At 35.3% G+C, this 16,657-nt stretch overlaps 2 protein-coding genes across 5 annotated transcripts; one reads left to right on the top strand and one right to left on the bottom strand.

Annotated features, from left to right (window-relative positions):
- The first annotated feature begins 201 nt into the window (after positions 1-201).
- On the top strand, positions 202-6,098 carry LOC123682661 (ATP-sensitive inward rectifier potassium channel 11-like). The gene is made up of 4 exons (XM_045621409.1): positions 202-431; positions 1,143-1,576; positions 2,160-2,555; positions 5,395-6,098. Exons 1-4 carry the CDS (start codon positions 286-288, stop codon positions 5,610-5,612), a joined length of 1,194 nt encoding a protein of 397 aa, XP_045477365.1. The 5' UTR covers positions 202-285; the 3' UTR covers positions 5,613-6,098.
- A 621-nt stretch (positions 6,099-6,719) lies between these two features.
- LOC123682484 (ATP-sensitive inward rectifier potassium channel 12) lies at positions 6,720-15,957 on the bottom strand. Of its 4 annotated transcripts, none has more exons than XM_045621116.1 (6): positions 15,785-15,957; positions 13,084-13,368; positions 7,753-8,186; positions 7,280-7,675; positions 6,996-7,217; positions 6,720-6,877 (listed from the first exon to the last, which is right to left on the bottom strand). In XM_045621116.1, the coding sequence occupies exons 2-6, from the start codon at positions 13,314-13,316 to the stop codon at positions 6,831-6,833; spliced, it is 1,332 nt and encodes a 443-aa protein (XP_045477072.1). In that variant the 5' UTR covers positions 13,317-13,368; positions 15,785-15,957; the 3' UTR covers positions 6,720-6,830. The 4 variants fall into 4 exon arrangements, with proteins under 4 accessions (XP_045477072.1, XP_045477073.1, XP_045477075.1 ...); XM_045621117.1 differs by having other exon boundaries at positions 15,866-15,883; XM_045621119.1 differs by lacking the exons at positions 13,084-13,368; positions 15,785-15,957 and adding an exon at positions 11,412-11,528.
- Between the last annotated feature and the right edge of the window lie 700 nt (positions 15,958-16,657).

The raw sequence follows: 16,657 nt of genomic DNA, 5'->3' as shown, positions 1-16,657 counted from the left end.
TGGTAGACCGGAGACTTTTCAATTGGCCTGTTATATTCTCTACTTGAGAATAGGTCAAATCAACTCGGTAAGAGACTTTTCTCGAGTGCAAACGACAATAAAATTCACTTATGAGCGAAACTCCTATCAGATAAATCGCTAATCGTCTAATTTCAAGATCTCGTAAAGATAGATTCCAAGATAAAACAATAAAATAACGATACGATGTATATTTAGCAATCGTATATTATAGTTTCTCTGTTAGCAAGGTGCAGTGAATCCTACTGTGGCGGTTTTATCGTGAATATGGAGAATTTTCTTGAAAGTTACAATGCTGACATAGATTCTACAGAAAAGTCTCAAGTCAGTCCCATATTGACTACGAAAAAATTGACTCCCACTCTGTTTCATCAACCCAGCCAGAGGTCTAATGGATCCAACGGTAAAAACAGGTGAAAAACCACAATTTCCATCAATAAACTCATTCACAAAAACACATTTACTATTCAATGATTTCCTTCACATTCTGGTACTTTCGGCTATATTTCATTTGATATCAATTCTCCTGAATTGATAATTGAATTCGTTGATTTTGAAAATAAATCATCATATACTGGGTGTGACATTTGAAATGAGGAAGTAGTAGTATGTTTCCGGTATAACCGGAAATTATAGAGATCTGAGAATATTTAAGGGAGAAAGATCATTGTCTCAAACCCCAAAATGCAAATTTTCAGCTCAAAATTATGATTAGTTTTCCATAAACGTCTAACAGGCCATCCTGGTGAATCACCCTGTATTTTATTGGAAAAGTATATTGTACCAACAGCTTAAAGTAAATGTTTCCATTAAAAAAATTACTTCTTAAAAACGGTAAGACTCCCATCAAGGGGAATTTTTCATAACAGGTAGGCTGCCTTTTGATCTACATTTTCCTCAAGTTCAACACGATCTCTAAGGAATACCCTGTTTAAATAACACAAAGAGACAGAAATAAAGAGAAAAATAGAGATGGGCTATTTCCTTACGTGACGTTTTTTGGCAGTTCACCCATAGCAAGCTGCTTCAAGCAACTCTGCACCAAAAACTTTCAACTATACCTTCTATCAAACTCTCAAAAAAAACTTTTTGAGCACCCTAAACTAAATTCTTCGATCTTCCAGACGCCCCTTCACCTCACCCTTTCCAGAACCTCCCCGAAAACGTATCATCTTCAAAAATGGCACTTGCAACGTCACCCAACATAAGATAGCAGGAAGACACAAGCTCAAGTTCGTCCAAGACCTCTTCTCCACTCTGGTAGACGCCAAATGGAGATGGACCCTTCTGGTTTTCGCGATAAGCTTCTCCGTGTCCTTCCTGGGTTTCGCTATGATCTGGTGGATCATCAGCATCAGTCATGGCGATCTGGAACCCGACCACATGCCACCGTTACAGAAGAAGAACAGTTGGACGCCATGCGTTACAGAAATCTACAATTTTACGTCTTCCTTCCTGTTCAGCGTTGAGACGCAGATAACGACGGGTTATGGTGGCAGGGCAATCACTGAGGAGTGTTTGGACGCCATCATTGTGATGTGCTTGCAAAGCGTCGTAGGTAAGTCACTAGCAAATGCCAGATCTAGCTAGGATATCTTTAAAAATGAGGAAACGCTGCTAAGGTGAAGTCTGGAGATTAAGATGTTCTTCCTTTCGTGGTGACCAATTCTGTGGCCTCCAAGACCACAGACTTGGTCTGCGGTCTTTAGAGATTGTAGAGAACTATAAACTTTGCTATTTTGGTCTTCAGGTTAAACGGCGTATCCCATATATGATAACTTCATGCTGGGTTGATAAAAATGTCTCTTGGTTCATTTCGAAGAGCGTTTAGTTGCATATGTTGAAGAGTAACATTTTTTACCATTGTTGGTTTAATTTTAGCTGCAATGAGTATTCTCTTGCTGCCGGTAATCTTCTATTGTGTAAAGAAGATTCACTCTCAAATTCGTCTTCAATAAGACGAATAGTGTTTATATTTAATGAATAATGTCTCCCATCAATTCTTCCTAAAACGATCTCAGTATTTACAAATGAGCCTACTGATCACAAATGACATAATAAATGTCAAAGAATAATACAGTGTTGCCAATATACCCAATTGTATCATTCCTACAGAGAAACCCTATACTATTCCATTGCAGGTATGATGATCCAAGCCCTCATGATAGGCATAGTCTACGCCAAGCTTACCAGACCAAAGCAAAGAGCCCAAACGCTGCTCTTTTCAAGAAACGCAGTGGTTTGCCAAAGAGACGACCAACTGTGCTTCATCTTCAGGATTGGCGACATGAGAAAAAGCCATATAATCGATGCTAACGTCAGAGCACAAGTTGTGGCCTGCAGAAGAACCAAGGAGGGGGAGGTTCTGAATAGATTCCACACAGAATTAGAACTCTCCTCAGACAACGTCCAAGGAAATTTGTTCTTCATCTGGCCAATGACCATAGTTCACGTCATCGACGAAAATTCGCCTTTTTATTACTTGTCAGCTGGCGATATGCTGCGAGGAAATTTCGAGGTTTTGGTCAGCCTTGAAGGTTAGTATCATAAGAATAGATAGATAAATATACAAGGTGTGTTCGACGGCCTATTAGACGTTTCTGGAGAACGGGGCCGATTTGAAATCTGAAAATTCGGAATATGACATTGTTCATGATGCCCTATTCAGCTAAAATGTTTTCGAAGTTCCGGCAATTCCAGTTATACAAGAATTGAAAGAAAAATTTTCCAAAAAAAACTTTCTTTTTCATTTTATCTCTTAGATAATCTCAAGATTTTTATTTTCAATTACTCTTTCCTAAAATTATTGCGTTAGTTCTCATAGTTTTCAAAATATTAAGGAAAAACCGAAAAAAAGAGAGAACTTCCATAGTCAATATTACGTGAATTATTTTTACTGTGTATATTCTATGCGTATACTCAATTCACTTTCTCAAACTAGAATGATGTAGGAATATCGTGCATATCTTGAACTTGAGAGATATCATCACAGGGTGTTTCAAATATTGTGCCAAAAATTGTGAACAAAATTTGATCATAACTTTCGATATTCAAATTAGAACCCAATTTTTTTATGATTGCGTTGGGTTCTACGGTGAAAAATAAGGGTAGTGTCCAAACATGATTATGCTCCCAAATTCAATAATTCAGGAGTTATTCGAGAATTTATGAATTTATGTTATACGTAGGGTCAATTTCATTTCATCTGTTTCCAGACTAGCAGTAATACTCTATGACCATAGAAATTTACTTATCTAATTACTTTACATGTATTTTCATTATCAAAGCAACACTAATTTTATTTCACGAATTGAATTTCCGATATTAAAATAACAAAATTCTGGATATACTTTTCTCTTATTATGTGGCAAATGAGGTCTTTCCGGCACATTTTGTGGAACAAAATAGACTGGAACAGATTTATCTATTATCTGTCAAATTTATGATACAGAAAACTGTTCTGCAAACCAACATTTTTCAATGCAAAAATCACTAATAGGTATTTATTGGAATTTTCGTTAATTTCAATAAAAAGGCAGTGAATTCGGGAATATAATGTTTAAAACTCGTACAGAAGGCTCATTCTACCACTCGTTCATTTTGAACTCTTGGAAGAATATCAATAACTTCTGCACTTGTATTATAAATATCTAATTCCATATTCACGATGAATGCAATAGAATTATTGGTAGAACTTATCGAATTTTAAATCAGAAATGTCCTTATCTTCTTGAAAGGATGTTTCATACTTTATGAATATCCTACTGGAGTACCTACCTAGAAGAAAAAAACCTGTACCTACCAAATGAGATAAAATCATGCAGGACTCCTGTGTGCCAATTCTATTTATATAAAAAAGCGGTAGAATACATTTTATGAATTCAGGAAAAAATCAGCGTGGTTTTGAAAAGGGAGTAACAGAAAGTTTGAAACATACTTACGAAATATCTTCTCGTCAATTGGTGGTTAATGTGGATATTTCTGGTTGAATCCTCGACAAGTTCTCGAAACAATTCTGTTGCATTCACCGTGGATATGGAATAGATCCGGAACTTTATTATCTGAATAACTGGGATTCATATCGTGAAATTATAATCTACTAGCTTCAATAATGAGTACACATGTCACTTTGAAATAATTGCATATTTTAATTTCTATGATCATAGAATACTGATATGAAACGCACTCTAGAAACAGATTGAATGAAATTGACCCTACGTATAACATAAATTCATAAAATCTCGTATAACTCTTGAATTATTGAATTTGGGAGTATAATCATGTTAGACACTACCCTTATTTTTCACCGTAGAATCCAACGCAATCATAAAAAAATTGAGTTCTAATTTGAAAATCGAAAATTATGATCAAATTTTGTTCACAATTTTTGGCACAATATTTGAAACACCCTGTGTTGATATTTCTCAAGTTCAAGATATGCACGATATTCCTACATCATTCTAGTTTGAGAAAGTGAATTGAGTATACGCATAGGATATTCACAGTAAAAATAATTCACGCAATCATTTTAGTGAAGAGTAATTGAGAATGGAAATCTTGATAATATCTGAGACATAAATTTAAAAAAAAAGGTTTTTTTGAAAATCAATTTTTCAATTCTTGTATAACCGGAAGTGCCGGAATTTCGAAAATATTTTAGCTGAATAGGGCATCCTGAACAATGTCATAGTCCGAATTTTCAGAATTCAAATCGGCCCCGTTCTCCAGAAACGTCTAATAGGCCGTCGAACTTGATACACCCTGTATAGATTTATTAGAATCGTAATAACGTTTGGCTACAAAAAACTATCAGAAATGTGATATAGTGATACATTCTGATAGTCAGCCTGCAATCAAAATCTGAGCTCACATAAGGTGCTATTAGAGTGTTAAAGAAAACTCAACAAAATAGGCAAGAATAAAAAAGTCTTTTTATTCCAAAACATCTGCCATAAAAGGACCACAAAAACCTTTCATTTGCCCAGAGCCTTTCTGTAGTATAGGAAAATGTACCTACGAGAAAGAGTTTCAGGCGAAGGAAAAAACTGAAAGAGAAATACTCTGGCGGAATCTTCCAGGGCTGAATCATTCCTAAAAGTTTCTTCGAAACTATGACACTGCGAGATCCAAGAATTTTCTGGATCTTTACCTCCTCACTGGATTCCTCACAGGGCATTGTCGCCTCAGGAAACGAAGCAAAAACTCTTCGTTTTCTACTAGACTCATTTGGTCACGGCCACCGTATTTCCCTGATCTGACTCCGGTTGACCTTTTTTATGTTCCCATAACTAAAATGATCACTTCAAGATGCCCGTTCTCCGGTGATGAGAGGTTTGAAAGAGTCGTATTAGATTACTATCGTTATTTTTTTTTCAGGAACAACGGAAAACACTGGCCAAGCGACACAAGCCAGAACTAGTTACCTGGCAAACGAAATACTGTGGGGTCACGTTTTTCAACCAATTGTTCACTACAACAAAGAGAGAGGGGGATATGAGGCCAATTACTCAAAATTTGACGAAACTAGGCCAGTTGATACGCCACTGTGTTCAGCAGCGGAGCTGTATCAGTACCGAACACTACAGAAAAGCTAGAACATGGTTTCAACAATATTTCTTTGTAAATTAATGAAATGCTTTGACTTTTATCGCTACCAAACTTGGAATGATGGTATTCTAAGAGTATACGACAACACGATACTAGTTAATATGAAACTTTTGCAAGTATTCAGCTGTACAACCATTTGCCGAGTTGGTTGAATCCGGTTAACGAAGAATATTTAAGAAAATATTAGTTCAATGCAGACTGAAAAATGCTATTATAGCACAGATTAATTGTTCCCTGATTGATTAACTTAGTTGTTCGATATATGAAATTAATTTCACGGCATTCAGACAATTTTTTAATTCTGGAAAAAGTACCTCCCCGAGCGGGACTCGAACCCGCAACCTCCGAAGAACTAGTTCGATGCTCTAACCACTAAGCCACCGAGGAAGCTGAAGATTATCCGCAACGAGTTGTTCAATGCTTTTTTGTCCTAATCTTGTTAGAATTATTTCAATAAATCAAAATTTTTTGAACTTGTTCCTTTCTTAACATTTCCTTATATTATACTATGTTTTAAGATATCAATAAATATTGATTGATTGGGTGATAATTTACGATTTTTCTGTTCGTGATGAAAATTTGAGATTATTGATCTCCTTTTTGGATTCAATCTTCGTTCGAAATTTTTCCATAATAATTTCAAAACTACGGCTCCAATTGAGATTAAATTTCGCATTTAAATTGATAATGACGATGTCAATCTTAATGGGAAAATTCATGCTGATCGCATCATAGAAAACAGAAGCAGATCATCAAAACCAAACTTATATTTCAGCTCCAACCGTGTTGAAATTTTGTAAGTAAGTAAGAAAAAAGGACCATTTGCCTATATAAAGTGTTTCCAAGGGCGCAGGTAATAGGTGCGCTCAAAAGAACCAGTCCTATTTCGAATTCTTGAAATACACACTAGTAGAATTCGTTCTCTTATTGAAAACTCTTGTTTTGCAGAAAATAATCAATACAGAATCTATCAACAATTTATCTTAAACACAATCCAAATTTACACTCAAATTTTCACAAAAAATTACTCGTAATGACTAATCATTCTAGAGTATCTTCAATCGAATTATTTTGAAAAAATAAGAGAAAGTTTCTGTCAATACTTTTATTGATAAGATTCTCAGATAATTGTCCGATAAATAAAATAAATAAAAATCACTACATCTACTTGGTTATCTTGTTCTTTTGTTGGAATATCAATATCTTCATTCTTTGCTTATTTCGACTGCGAGTAATTCCTCATTGGTACCATCTGAAAAAAAAAGAAGTGATTTGAACTCGAAATGAAATCAAGGGTTTCCACAAGGGTCTATTCGTCAACCGGAATAATACTTCCTAGATAAATGAAAGAATGAGGCTTTCAAACTCACTTATATCAATATCCTTGAGTTTGTAAAACTCAGATAATTCAGCTCCTGAGCACAGCGGCGTATCCACTGGTTGAGTGTTGTCGAACATAGAGTAGTTCACCTCGTATCCTTGTCTTTCCTTGTTATAGTTGACTATGGGATCAAATTTATGACCCCACAGTATCTCACTTGCCAAATAACTGGACCTCGCCTGTGTGGACTGTCCTGTACTCTCAATGGTACCTACAACAACAAAAAAAGACTGGTTAAAGTTTAAACCTTTGAAATACCTCAAAATCGCCTACCTTCTAACATAACCACAACCTCGAACTTCTCTTGAAGCAAATCGCTGGCCGACAGGTGATAGAAGGGCGAAGAACTGTCAATGGTATGTACAATCGTCATAGGCCATATGAAGAAAATGTTACCATCACAACCATCTGCAGTTATGGTCAGTTCCGTTTGGAATTGATTCAGTATTTCCCCCTCCCTCGTTTTTCTTGGTCTTATAAGTTGGGCACGTACATTGGTACCTATGATGTGACTCTTTCTCATGTCTCCAACTCTGAACATAAGGCACAGGCTGCCGTCCCTTTGGCAAACCACAGCGTTCTTCGAGAAGAGCAGGGTCTGGGTTCTGTGTTTTGGTCTGGTCATTTTGGCGAAGACTATGCCAGTCATGAAGGCTTGGATCATCATACCTAAGGAATATAAGAGGTGAAAAAGTCCTAACTCCTTTCCAAAAAGTCACAAGCTCCAAGAAAGCCAAGAGTCTTACCTACTATACTCTGCAGGCACATTATGAAGATGGCTTCTGGGCATTCTTCAGTTGTGGACCTCCCACCATAACCAATAGTGTGCTGGGTTTCTATGCTGAACAAGAAACAAGAAGTGTAGTCGTAGATTTGTGTTACGCAAGGCACCCAGTCTGATTCTTCTTGCTTATCTGGCAAATGTTCGTATTCCAAGTCACCATGAGTGAAGGAAATCAGCCACCAGATGAGACCAAAGCCCAACCAGGATCCTAGGAAGGCTATGGAGAAGACGATGAGGGTCCATCTCCACTGGGCATCAACCAATGTCGTGAAGAGGTCTTGGAGGAACCTAAGCCTTCTTTTGTTCTCGATTCTGGATTGGATGATGTTGCAGTCGCCATTCTTGAAGATGGCGCGTTTTCTTAGTTTTCTGCTGGTGTTGTTCCGGAAGGTTCTCCTGGAAGGATATTGGTATTTATATTTCTGGCATGAATTCTGTTAACACAAGAGTACAAGCCGGTCTATCACCAGCAACGTTGTATCTTCGCTGATTGGGTCCTTGAAATGCCTCTAAATGATATGAATTTTCATTGAAAAATCATCTTCAGTGATGAGGCCTACTTTCACCTCGGAGGCTAAATTAATAAACAGAATTGTCGCATATGGGGCTCGGAAAATCCAAGAATGAGTGTTGAAAAGCCTCTCCATCCTCAACGTGTCACTCTGGTGAGGTTTTTGGGCTGGTGGTGTGATTGGACCTTACTCATTTGAAAATAAGGCTAGTGCAACTGTTAAGGTGAATGGATTGCACTACCGAGTTATTATTAATGATTTTTATGGTTGAAATTGGAAGATACTGATATGAAGAAGGTTTATTTTAAACAAGAAGGCGCTGCGTAGAACACAAGAAAGAAAACAATCACAATTTTGCAAGAAAAGTTTTCTGATCGTGTTATTTCTCGAAGAGATTTAAAACCTTTAGACTTTTTCTTGTAGCCACGTGAAAGATAAGATTTATACTAAAATGCTCTTTCCCTTAAAATAAAGGGTGTTTTTTTTAGAGCTATAGAACTTTAAATTGCAATAAAACAATCATTTATCCGCAAGATAATCTTGTGGCATTACATTTTAAATATGATTTATGGCATATGACCGCCACGGCTGGCTCGGATGTAGTCCAATCTGGACGTCCAATTTTCGATTACTTTTTCCAACATTTGTGGCCGTATATCGGCCACGAATGTTGTCAATGATCAAGGGTTTATGACTTATCCGCATAGACCAATGACTTTACATAGCCCCACAGAAAGTAGTCTAGCGGTGTTAAATCACAAGATCTTGGAGGCCAATTCACAGGTCCAAAACGTGAAATTAGGCGGTCACCAAACGTGTCTTTCAATAAATCGATTGTGTGACGAGCTGTGTGACATGTTGCGCCGTCTTGTTGGAACCACAGCTCCTGGACATCATGGTTGTTCAATTCAGGAATGAAAAAGTTAGTAACATGGCTCTATACCCAATCACCATTGACTGTAACGTTCTGGCCATCATCGTTTTTGAAGAAGTACGGACCAATGATTCCACCAGCCCAGAAAGCGCACCAAACAGTCAGTTTTTCTGGATGTAACGGTGTTTCGACATACACTTGAGGATTAGCTTCACTCCAAATGCGGCAGTTTTGTTTGTTGACGTAGCCATTCAACCAGAAGTGCGCTTCATCGCTAAACAAAATAAAATGGACGTAGTGCGCGATACGTATTCCGCACAGAACCATTATTTTCGAAATAAAATTGCACTATTTGCAAGCGTTGTTCAGGCGTGAGTCTATTCATGATGAATTGCCAAACCAAACTGAGAATGAATCACTCGACAGCTGTTAAATCGGTCACCGTCTTGAACAGTAATGCCAACTTAAAGTTATATACCTCGAAAAAAACACCCGTTACTTCGAAAAATCTCAGTATTATCGAAACTTTCCTACAAGTTAGACTGTTCTTATATAAAGATTATTTTTATATCAAAAAATATTCTGATGTTTCATTCCATTGTAGAGTTTTTTGTTGCGAATTTTCCGAGAAATAATAGAAAATTTATATTTATTTAATAAAGTATCATCATGGCGGTACAGCTTGTAAACTATTGTTTATTATTGCACAAATATTTTTTGCCAATTTAATTTCTTGAAAATTCAATATATCCACTGATTTTTTATACTCGACAGAAAAACTGCAAATGACAGATATAGAGACATTTTTTTTTCAGATATTTTTTCATCCGAAACTTTGAGAAATTCATATGAGGGTTAATTTTTTTCAAGAAGTTTTTATTAGTAAAATAAGCCAAAATTTGAATGAGATTTGAAAGCTTAAATACAAAAATTGGTTTACCTTCCAGATGAGGATGACGTTGGCGTACTAGGCACATAATACAGAGGGGGCGTTAGATTTTTACCGACTATAATGGGCGTTGAGCCTCCAGTGTTGAAGAAACACTGATTTTCTTCGTTTCTATCGTTGAAACTCATGTTTCACATCACTTGAGTGGTTTTCTACTATGTCCGTTGCGAAATTTACCTCATATGACGTTAAAAACAAAACAAATTTACTTGCTGGTGTGAATTGAAATTGGCAACACGGGGACCGTGTTCTTTTTAACACTGTTTTATCAATTTGATATGTTTATTCACACAAGTCTCCGAGATCGTTATCTCGACAGTTGAGAAATCTGTAGGATCATCATAAGATGCAACCCAAAATTAAGTTGGATTCGGTGCGAAATTCTTGATTTTTGTTGAGCGGTCGCTCCCCGAACATCGCAAATGTAATTACATGTACAGGATGGGCAAATTTCGATGTTTTAGCACTACAACTTTTAAATCAAAAGAGATAGACAAAATCTGATACCCCATTCTCGTTCTCTTTTTCTGAGAAACTAACACGACTTGTATTCATTTTTGGCCACCTCCTTTTGTTTTCGAGTTATAAGCAAAAATTGGAAAAATGGCGATATCGAAAAAATTCATATCTCCGCTAATACTGATGATAGAGCTCTGAAATTAAAACTTTATACAAGCACTTTTTTTACGTAGAATCCAGTGACGTGCTCGTCTTTTTAACAGGGTTTTAAATTACGAAGCTATGTCCCAAAGTTATGTTTTTTCTAATGGGAACACTATATTTCTGGGTCATTTTTTGAAAGCTTAATTTTTCCCGATTTCAAAAATATATAACATCGTATGGTTTGTATCAATATAAATAATGGAAAATGGTCAAAAACCTTTTTATCTCCGTGATCATAAAACCGAAGAAGTTGAAGATTTTGATTGGAGACATAAGAAGGAAATTTCAAGCTGATCGCATCATCAAGACAGTATAGACTACTCATGCAGAATATCGAAAAAAACATTGGCAGAAGATCCAAGTGAGTTCAGATTTGGAGTATTTATATAGCATAAAAACTTCAAGCTTCTTTCAAAATTTGGTGGTGATAGTGTAGTCAGAATCATTGATTCAAGCATCAGGATATCGAAAAAAATGAGTAAAACACTGGCTAGAAGTCTGGAACTTTTGAGCGCTCGTCCATTCATGCAATTGAGATTGAAAAATAAATTATGATTTATAGAAAATTTTGAGCAGAATAGAATTTCTCAATCAAAAATCAAAACCAATGAAAACAATCTCACCTGAAGCAACTAATTATAGAAAAAATGCACATTTTCAAATAGAAACAAAAACCAAATGAACCCTGTAGAGTTTTTCGTATAACTGTAGCAAAAACTCAAGATGCAAAAGAGCATTTTGTAATATAATTTTATTTTATATTCTCACTTACTTCAATGTTTATAATAAAAACGTATATACTCCTGTGAAAAATGTTGGGAATAGTAGAACTTATTCATTTCTATGGCAATTTCCTATTTGGTCAAGGAGATATTTCCACTATAAAGTGTTTTATACGATTTCAATAAAAAATGTTTACCTACTCCAGAGAATATATCTCAAATATGGTAAAAGAATTTGTGGGCCACATTCATATTATGTAACAGGCCAGTTGTAAAGTCCCCGGTCTACCATAGTAAAACACATTTTTTGGCAAAATTCGATTTTATTATTCAACATAGTTGCCTTCGAGGGCGATACAGCAATTATAGCGATCTTCCAACTTTTCGATACAATTTTTGTTGTACGATTTGTCTTTCGCTTCAAAATAGGCCTCAGTTTCGGCGATTACTTCTTCATTGGCACTACATTTCTTTACAGCGAGCATTCTTTTAAGGTCTCAGAACAAAAAAAAGTCGCTGGGGGCCAGATCTGGCGAATACGGCGGATGCAGAAGTAATTCGAAGCCCAATTCATGCAATTTTGCCATTGTTTTCATTGATTTGTGACACGGCGCATTGTCTTGATGGAACAGCACCTTTTTTTTCGTCTAATGGGGCCGTTTTTTAACGATTTCATTCTTTAAACGATCCAATACCACTATATAATAATAGATGTTGATGGTCTGGCCCGTTTGGAGGTAATCAATGAATTTTATACCTTGCCCATCCCAGAATACCTACTGATGCCATCACCTTGCCAGCTGACTGTTGTGTTTTTTCTCGCTTTGGATTCGGTTCATCATGTGCTGTCCACTCAGCTGTCGATTGGACTCCGGAGTGAAATGATGGAGTAATGTTTCATCCATTGTCACATATCGAAGCAAAAATTCATTTATTGCACTTAAACAGCTTTAACCACTGCTCAGAATCATTAACACGTTGTTGCTTTTGATGAATTGTGAGCTCGCACGGCACCCATTTTGCACACAGCTTCATCATGTACAAATATTCGTGAATGATATGATGTACACGTTCAGATGATATCTTCACAATATCTTCTTTCTCGATCAACTTCACTTTACGGTCATTCAAAATTATTTCGTGAACTTTTTTGATTTTTTCATCGGTGACAGCCTCTCTTGCGTACGCCGTCTTCGGTGCTCATTTCACCACCTTTAAACTTAGCATACCAATCAATGATGGTTGATTTTACTGGTGCAGACCCCGAAAACTCTTCATCAAGTCAAGATTTTGCTTCAACTGTATTTTTCCCTCCAAAAAGCAATATTTTATCAGCACACGAAATTCTTTTTTTCAATCTTTTTTTCAAATAACAAAAGTAGCTACACTCACAACGCAATATCTCCCAAACTAATGGTCGTACTACTATCAAATTTTGACAGGAATCGTTTGAAGGTTGGTACTAACTAAAAATCATATGTATTTAATACTAGCACCGTCATCTGTGCACCTGACCGGGGACTTTTCAATTGGCCTAATATTAAGCTTCTACAATTGAAAAAAAAAATGTTACCTTTCCGTTCTTCCACTGTCCAATCTGCTGACGGCAACATGGGTAAGTGATGTTTGTGTGGAGATCCTAGATAGGTTGTGTGCTGCCGAAGGAGTAATCTCAATGTAAGGATGTGGACTTAACAGATTACCACCAGCGAAACTTCTTTCGCTTATCACATCTTCCTCGTCCTCAAGAACTCCTGGTTGTAGAAACAGCTTTCGAGGTCTTGGAGAGTATTTAGGGTTCGACATTGTCCCAATTCAACATCTTAGAGTGTTCATTTGTCTAGATCGCATGTTATAACTAGAAGAAAGAAGAAGATTGACTCTTTAAGAGTAAGAACACTTTAGGGATTAGTTTCTGTGCGCGTATCGCTTCGTACCAATGCTAGTATATTCTGTGGTTTTGAATTGAAATTTGTCCGTTTTGAATAAGTTCGAATTTTCAATTGATATTCACAAATTTTTCGAATTTATAACAAATTCAAATTTAGAATTAGTGTATTCTAAAACAAGTTGCAGAATGGGCTCTTATTCCAACATTTGTGTTTGAATTGCCTTCTGGAAGGAGTATTAGACGATATTTTCTCTATTTCAGTCAAGTTTTGTGGAATTTTGTCCAAATTCAATGAAAAATTTTTATTATACATCCTAGTGACTTTTGTATTGTATCTTGGCAGTTGGTCCGACTGTTACGAAAATTGACAGATTACGAAATTTGAATTTGAATCATACGTTTCAAATTTTAAAATAATTTATAATTACGCATTAAATTCGTGAATTATGTCTGAGGAATTCGATTGAACACCACCAGAATCAAGAGAAATTGTGAATAATGTTGCAAATCATTTCACTATATCCAATTTATTTTATATTGACAATTGACGTGTGTTGAAATTTGATAGAATCGGAAGTCAATTTAGACAACCACAAAACGAAAAATATAACTGAAAACAATGCTGTAATGAGTTCATTACAGCACTGTTTTTAGTACTGTAATGAACTCATTACGATACTGAAATAGAGAAAAAGAATTATTATCATTTTGAATTTTTCTTCGAATGATTTCTAAGAAAAACACCAGACTCAAATCTAGATGTGATGAATTGGGCAATTTTGATGGCCAATTCATCGGAATTTCCGATGTAGACATCGGTGTCTCTTATAATAACAGCAATATATGAGATGAATGGAGAAAGTTATCAAGATTAATTCGAGTATTAATTAAAAAGAAATCTTCTTTTTGTGCCTATCTAGTTCTATGGCGTAATCCAACCTACGATTTCATCAGGAAACAGAAAATTAGAAAGAAATACTTCGAAAATTCGAAGTTTTCACACTATCTAAATTCTTGAGTACTTTGCAAGGCTAACACCTCAACATTGTACTTCAGTTTTACATAAGAATCGATCAAAAAGACCTCCTATTATATGCTAATTATTGAAATAAGTTTACGGAGATTGTACGGCACTTTTGAGATGACAGATGAATAAATATGTAGAAGGTCTAAGTTATTTCACAACTAGTAAATTTATTCCAAGTTGATCTTACAGATAATCACTATCAAGCTGTCAATACTAATGTTTTTTATTGGAGAAGGGAAATATAATAGACAGATCAATCGAGAAAAAATTATGGATGTACGTTTCTACATTTGAAAGTAGCAATTAAGTTAGGTATTTATTGTGGTTTCCTGAACGTCCTAGCTTATTAATTGGGAAAGAGGTATAATTGTTGTTTATTGAACATTGAAACAAACCAAATTCGTTATTGAAATATCAAAGAAGGTCAAACAAGAACAAATAATTTGAGAATCTGCTACGCAATCTTGTCAGAATGTAGATTTATTAGATTCAGAAACCAATCTACGAATTTTGAAGGCAAAATTCAAGGAATTGAAGAATTAATTTTTCAAAAACTCGGTGATCTACATTTATGAAACTCAAAACATACTTTTTTGCGATAATATTATGAGCGATACTTCTTATCACAACGTGGTAGCTTCAATAATGTCAGAGTTATTTTTTTTTTCATTTTGCTCCATAAATTGATTATGTTTTACCATTAAATCGAAAATATGCATTGGCACGATAACAAAAAAATACAATATTTTCAAGCAACGTTTCAGAGTTTTAAATTCTTGAAAATTTCGATTGAAAAAATCAATTTCTTGAGAACACAATGTTGTATATCAATAAAATTGGAAATATTCTGTAAGAGATAAATTACTGATTATGGTGTGAAATTTGAAGTTTGAATTTTCTTCTTTGTGAGTTGATATCATGAATGAGAAAATGGAATTGAATTTTTATTTCTTATTCTCATTGCTTTTATTCGATTTTTTTTAATTGACTCTTTGAAAACTCGCTCATGTTCTGTTATGAAATTGGAAATATAGAGAGTAGGTATAGTAGTTAAGAAGTTATGAATTTATGAAAACTTTACATTCATAAAAAGATTTTTCTAATTAATTTGATGGTGCTAAATTTGCATTGTTTTTTTGTATTGCCAGGTCATGTTAGTTGAAAATGAAAGAAATGATTCGAATTTTCATTTTCAAATCCCATAACTCTAAAGTTATTGAACAAAATTTACCATTAAAAATGTTGTAAAAAAATTATGAAATCGCAAAAACTTACAATTATTTTACGCAAATTTTTAATTGTTTCAATGACCAAATTTCACAATTTTTCACCTCAAATATTTCAAAAAATACCTACATTTCCTGTTCCCGGCGGATGTCACCTCAACAGTTACGAAATTAGAGCACAACTCAATAAAACAATAATTGCATTTCTCACTTGATTCATAAAATGAACGCACAATTTGCTTTAACAACTCTTCACGGCCGCATCTAGTAGAAACGGTCTTCAAATCCTACTCCACATCGCAAGACTGGCGAATTAAAAAAAAAAAAGAATTGGACACTTTCAATGCAGACCGCCATTGACGAAGATAAAAGTACGAGGGGCAATCGAAAAGAATACGTCTATAATTTTGTATCATCTGAAACGATTAATTTAATGTAGAATTGTACCATTTATGGGGTATTGACTCATATATTCCATGAAATAAACTCTGCAGAATAGAAATTATGAATATAGAGGGTTTTCCAATAAGAGGTTTCATTTTGAAGAACCAGCTATCTGGGCAGCTATTTCTTTTAAAGCTGTCATCTCTCGACATTTGTCAAGTAGAAACTACGCCATTACTAAAAATGGAACGATACTTTCTTCAACAAAACGTTGAAATTGTTAAAATTCACTTTAAAAATGGTGAAAATTTTTCAAATCACAGTTCGCAAAACTAAAGCAATTTTGGGTTGTTGTGAAGCACCTTCTGGGTCGGCAATAATGAAACTGGTGAAAAAATTTGAGCTCTTAATTTTCATGGAAAAATCATCATCAGTGATGAGGCCCATTTTCACCTCGGAGGCTATGTTAATGAGCAGAATTGACGCAAATGGAATAAACATCCATTTGTTTCTCCTAAAATATACTCCCTCCCTTTATTTTCAAACGCAGAAAATGGAATAACGAATGTTTTCTGGTAAACAGTCTTGGCAACCTTTTGAAAGGCCCTGGTACATACTC

Source organism: Harmonia axyridis, chromosome 6 (assembly GCF_914767665.1).
Source record: "Harmonia axyridis chromosome 6, icHarAxyr1.1, whole genome shotgun sequence".
Classification (NCBI taxonomy): Eukaryota; Metazoa; Arthropoda; class Insecta; order Coleoptera; family Coccinellidae; genus Harmonia; species Harmonia axyridis.
Note: the sequence above shows the minus strand (reverse complement) of the source record. Positions and strands in the feature narration are given on the sequence as shown.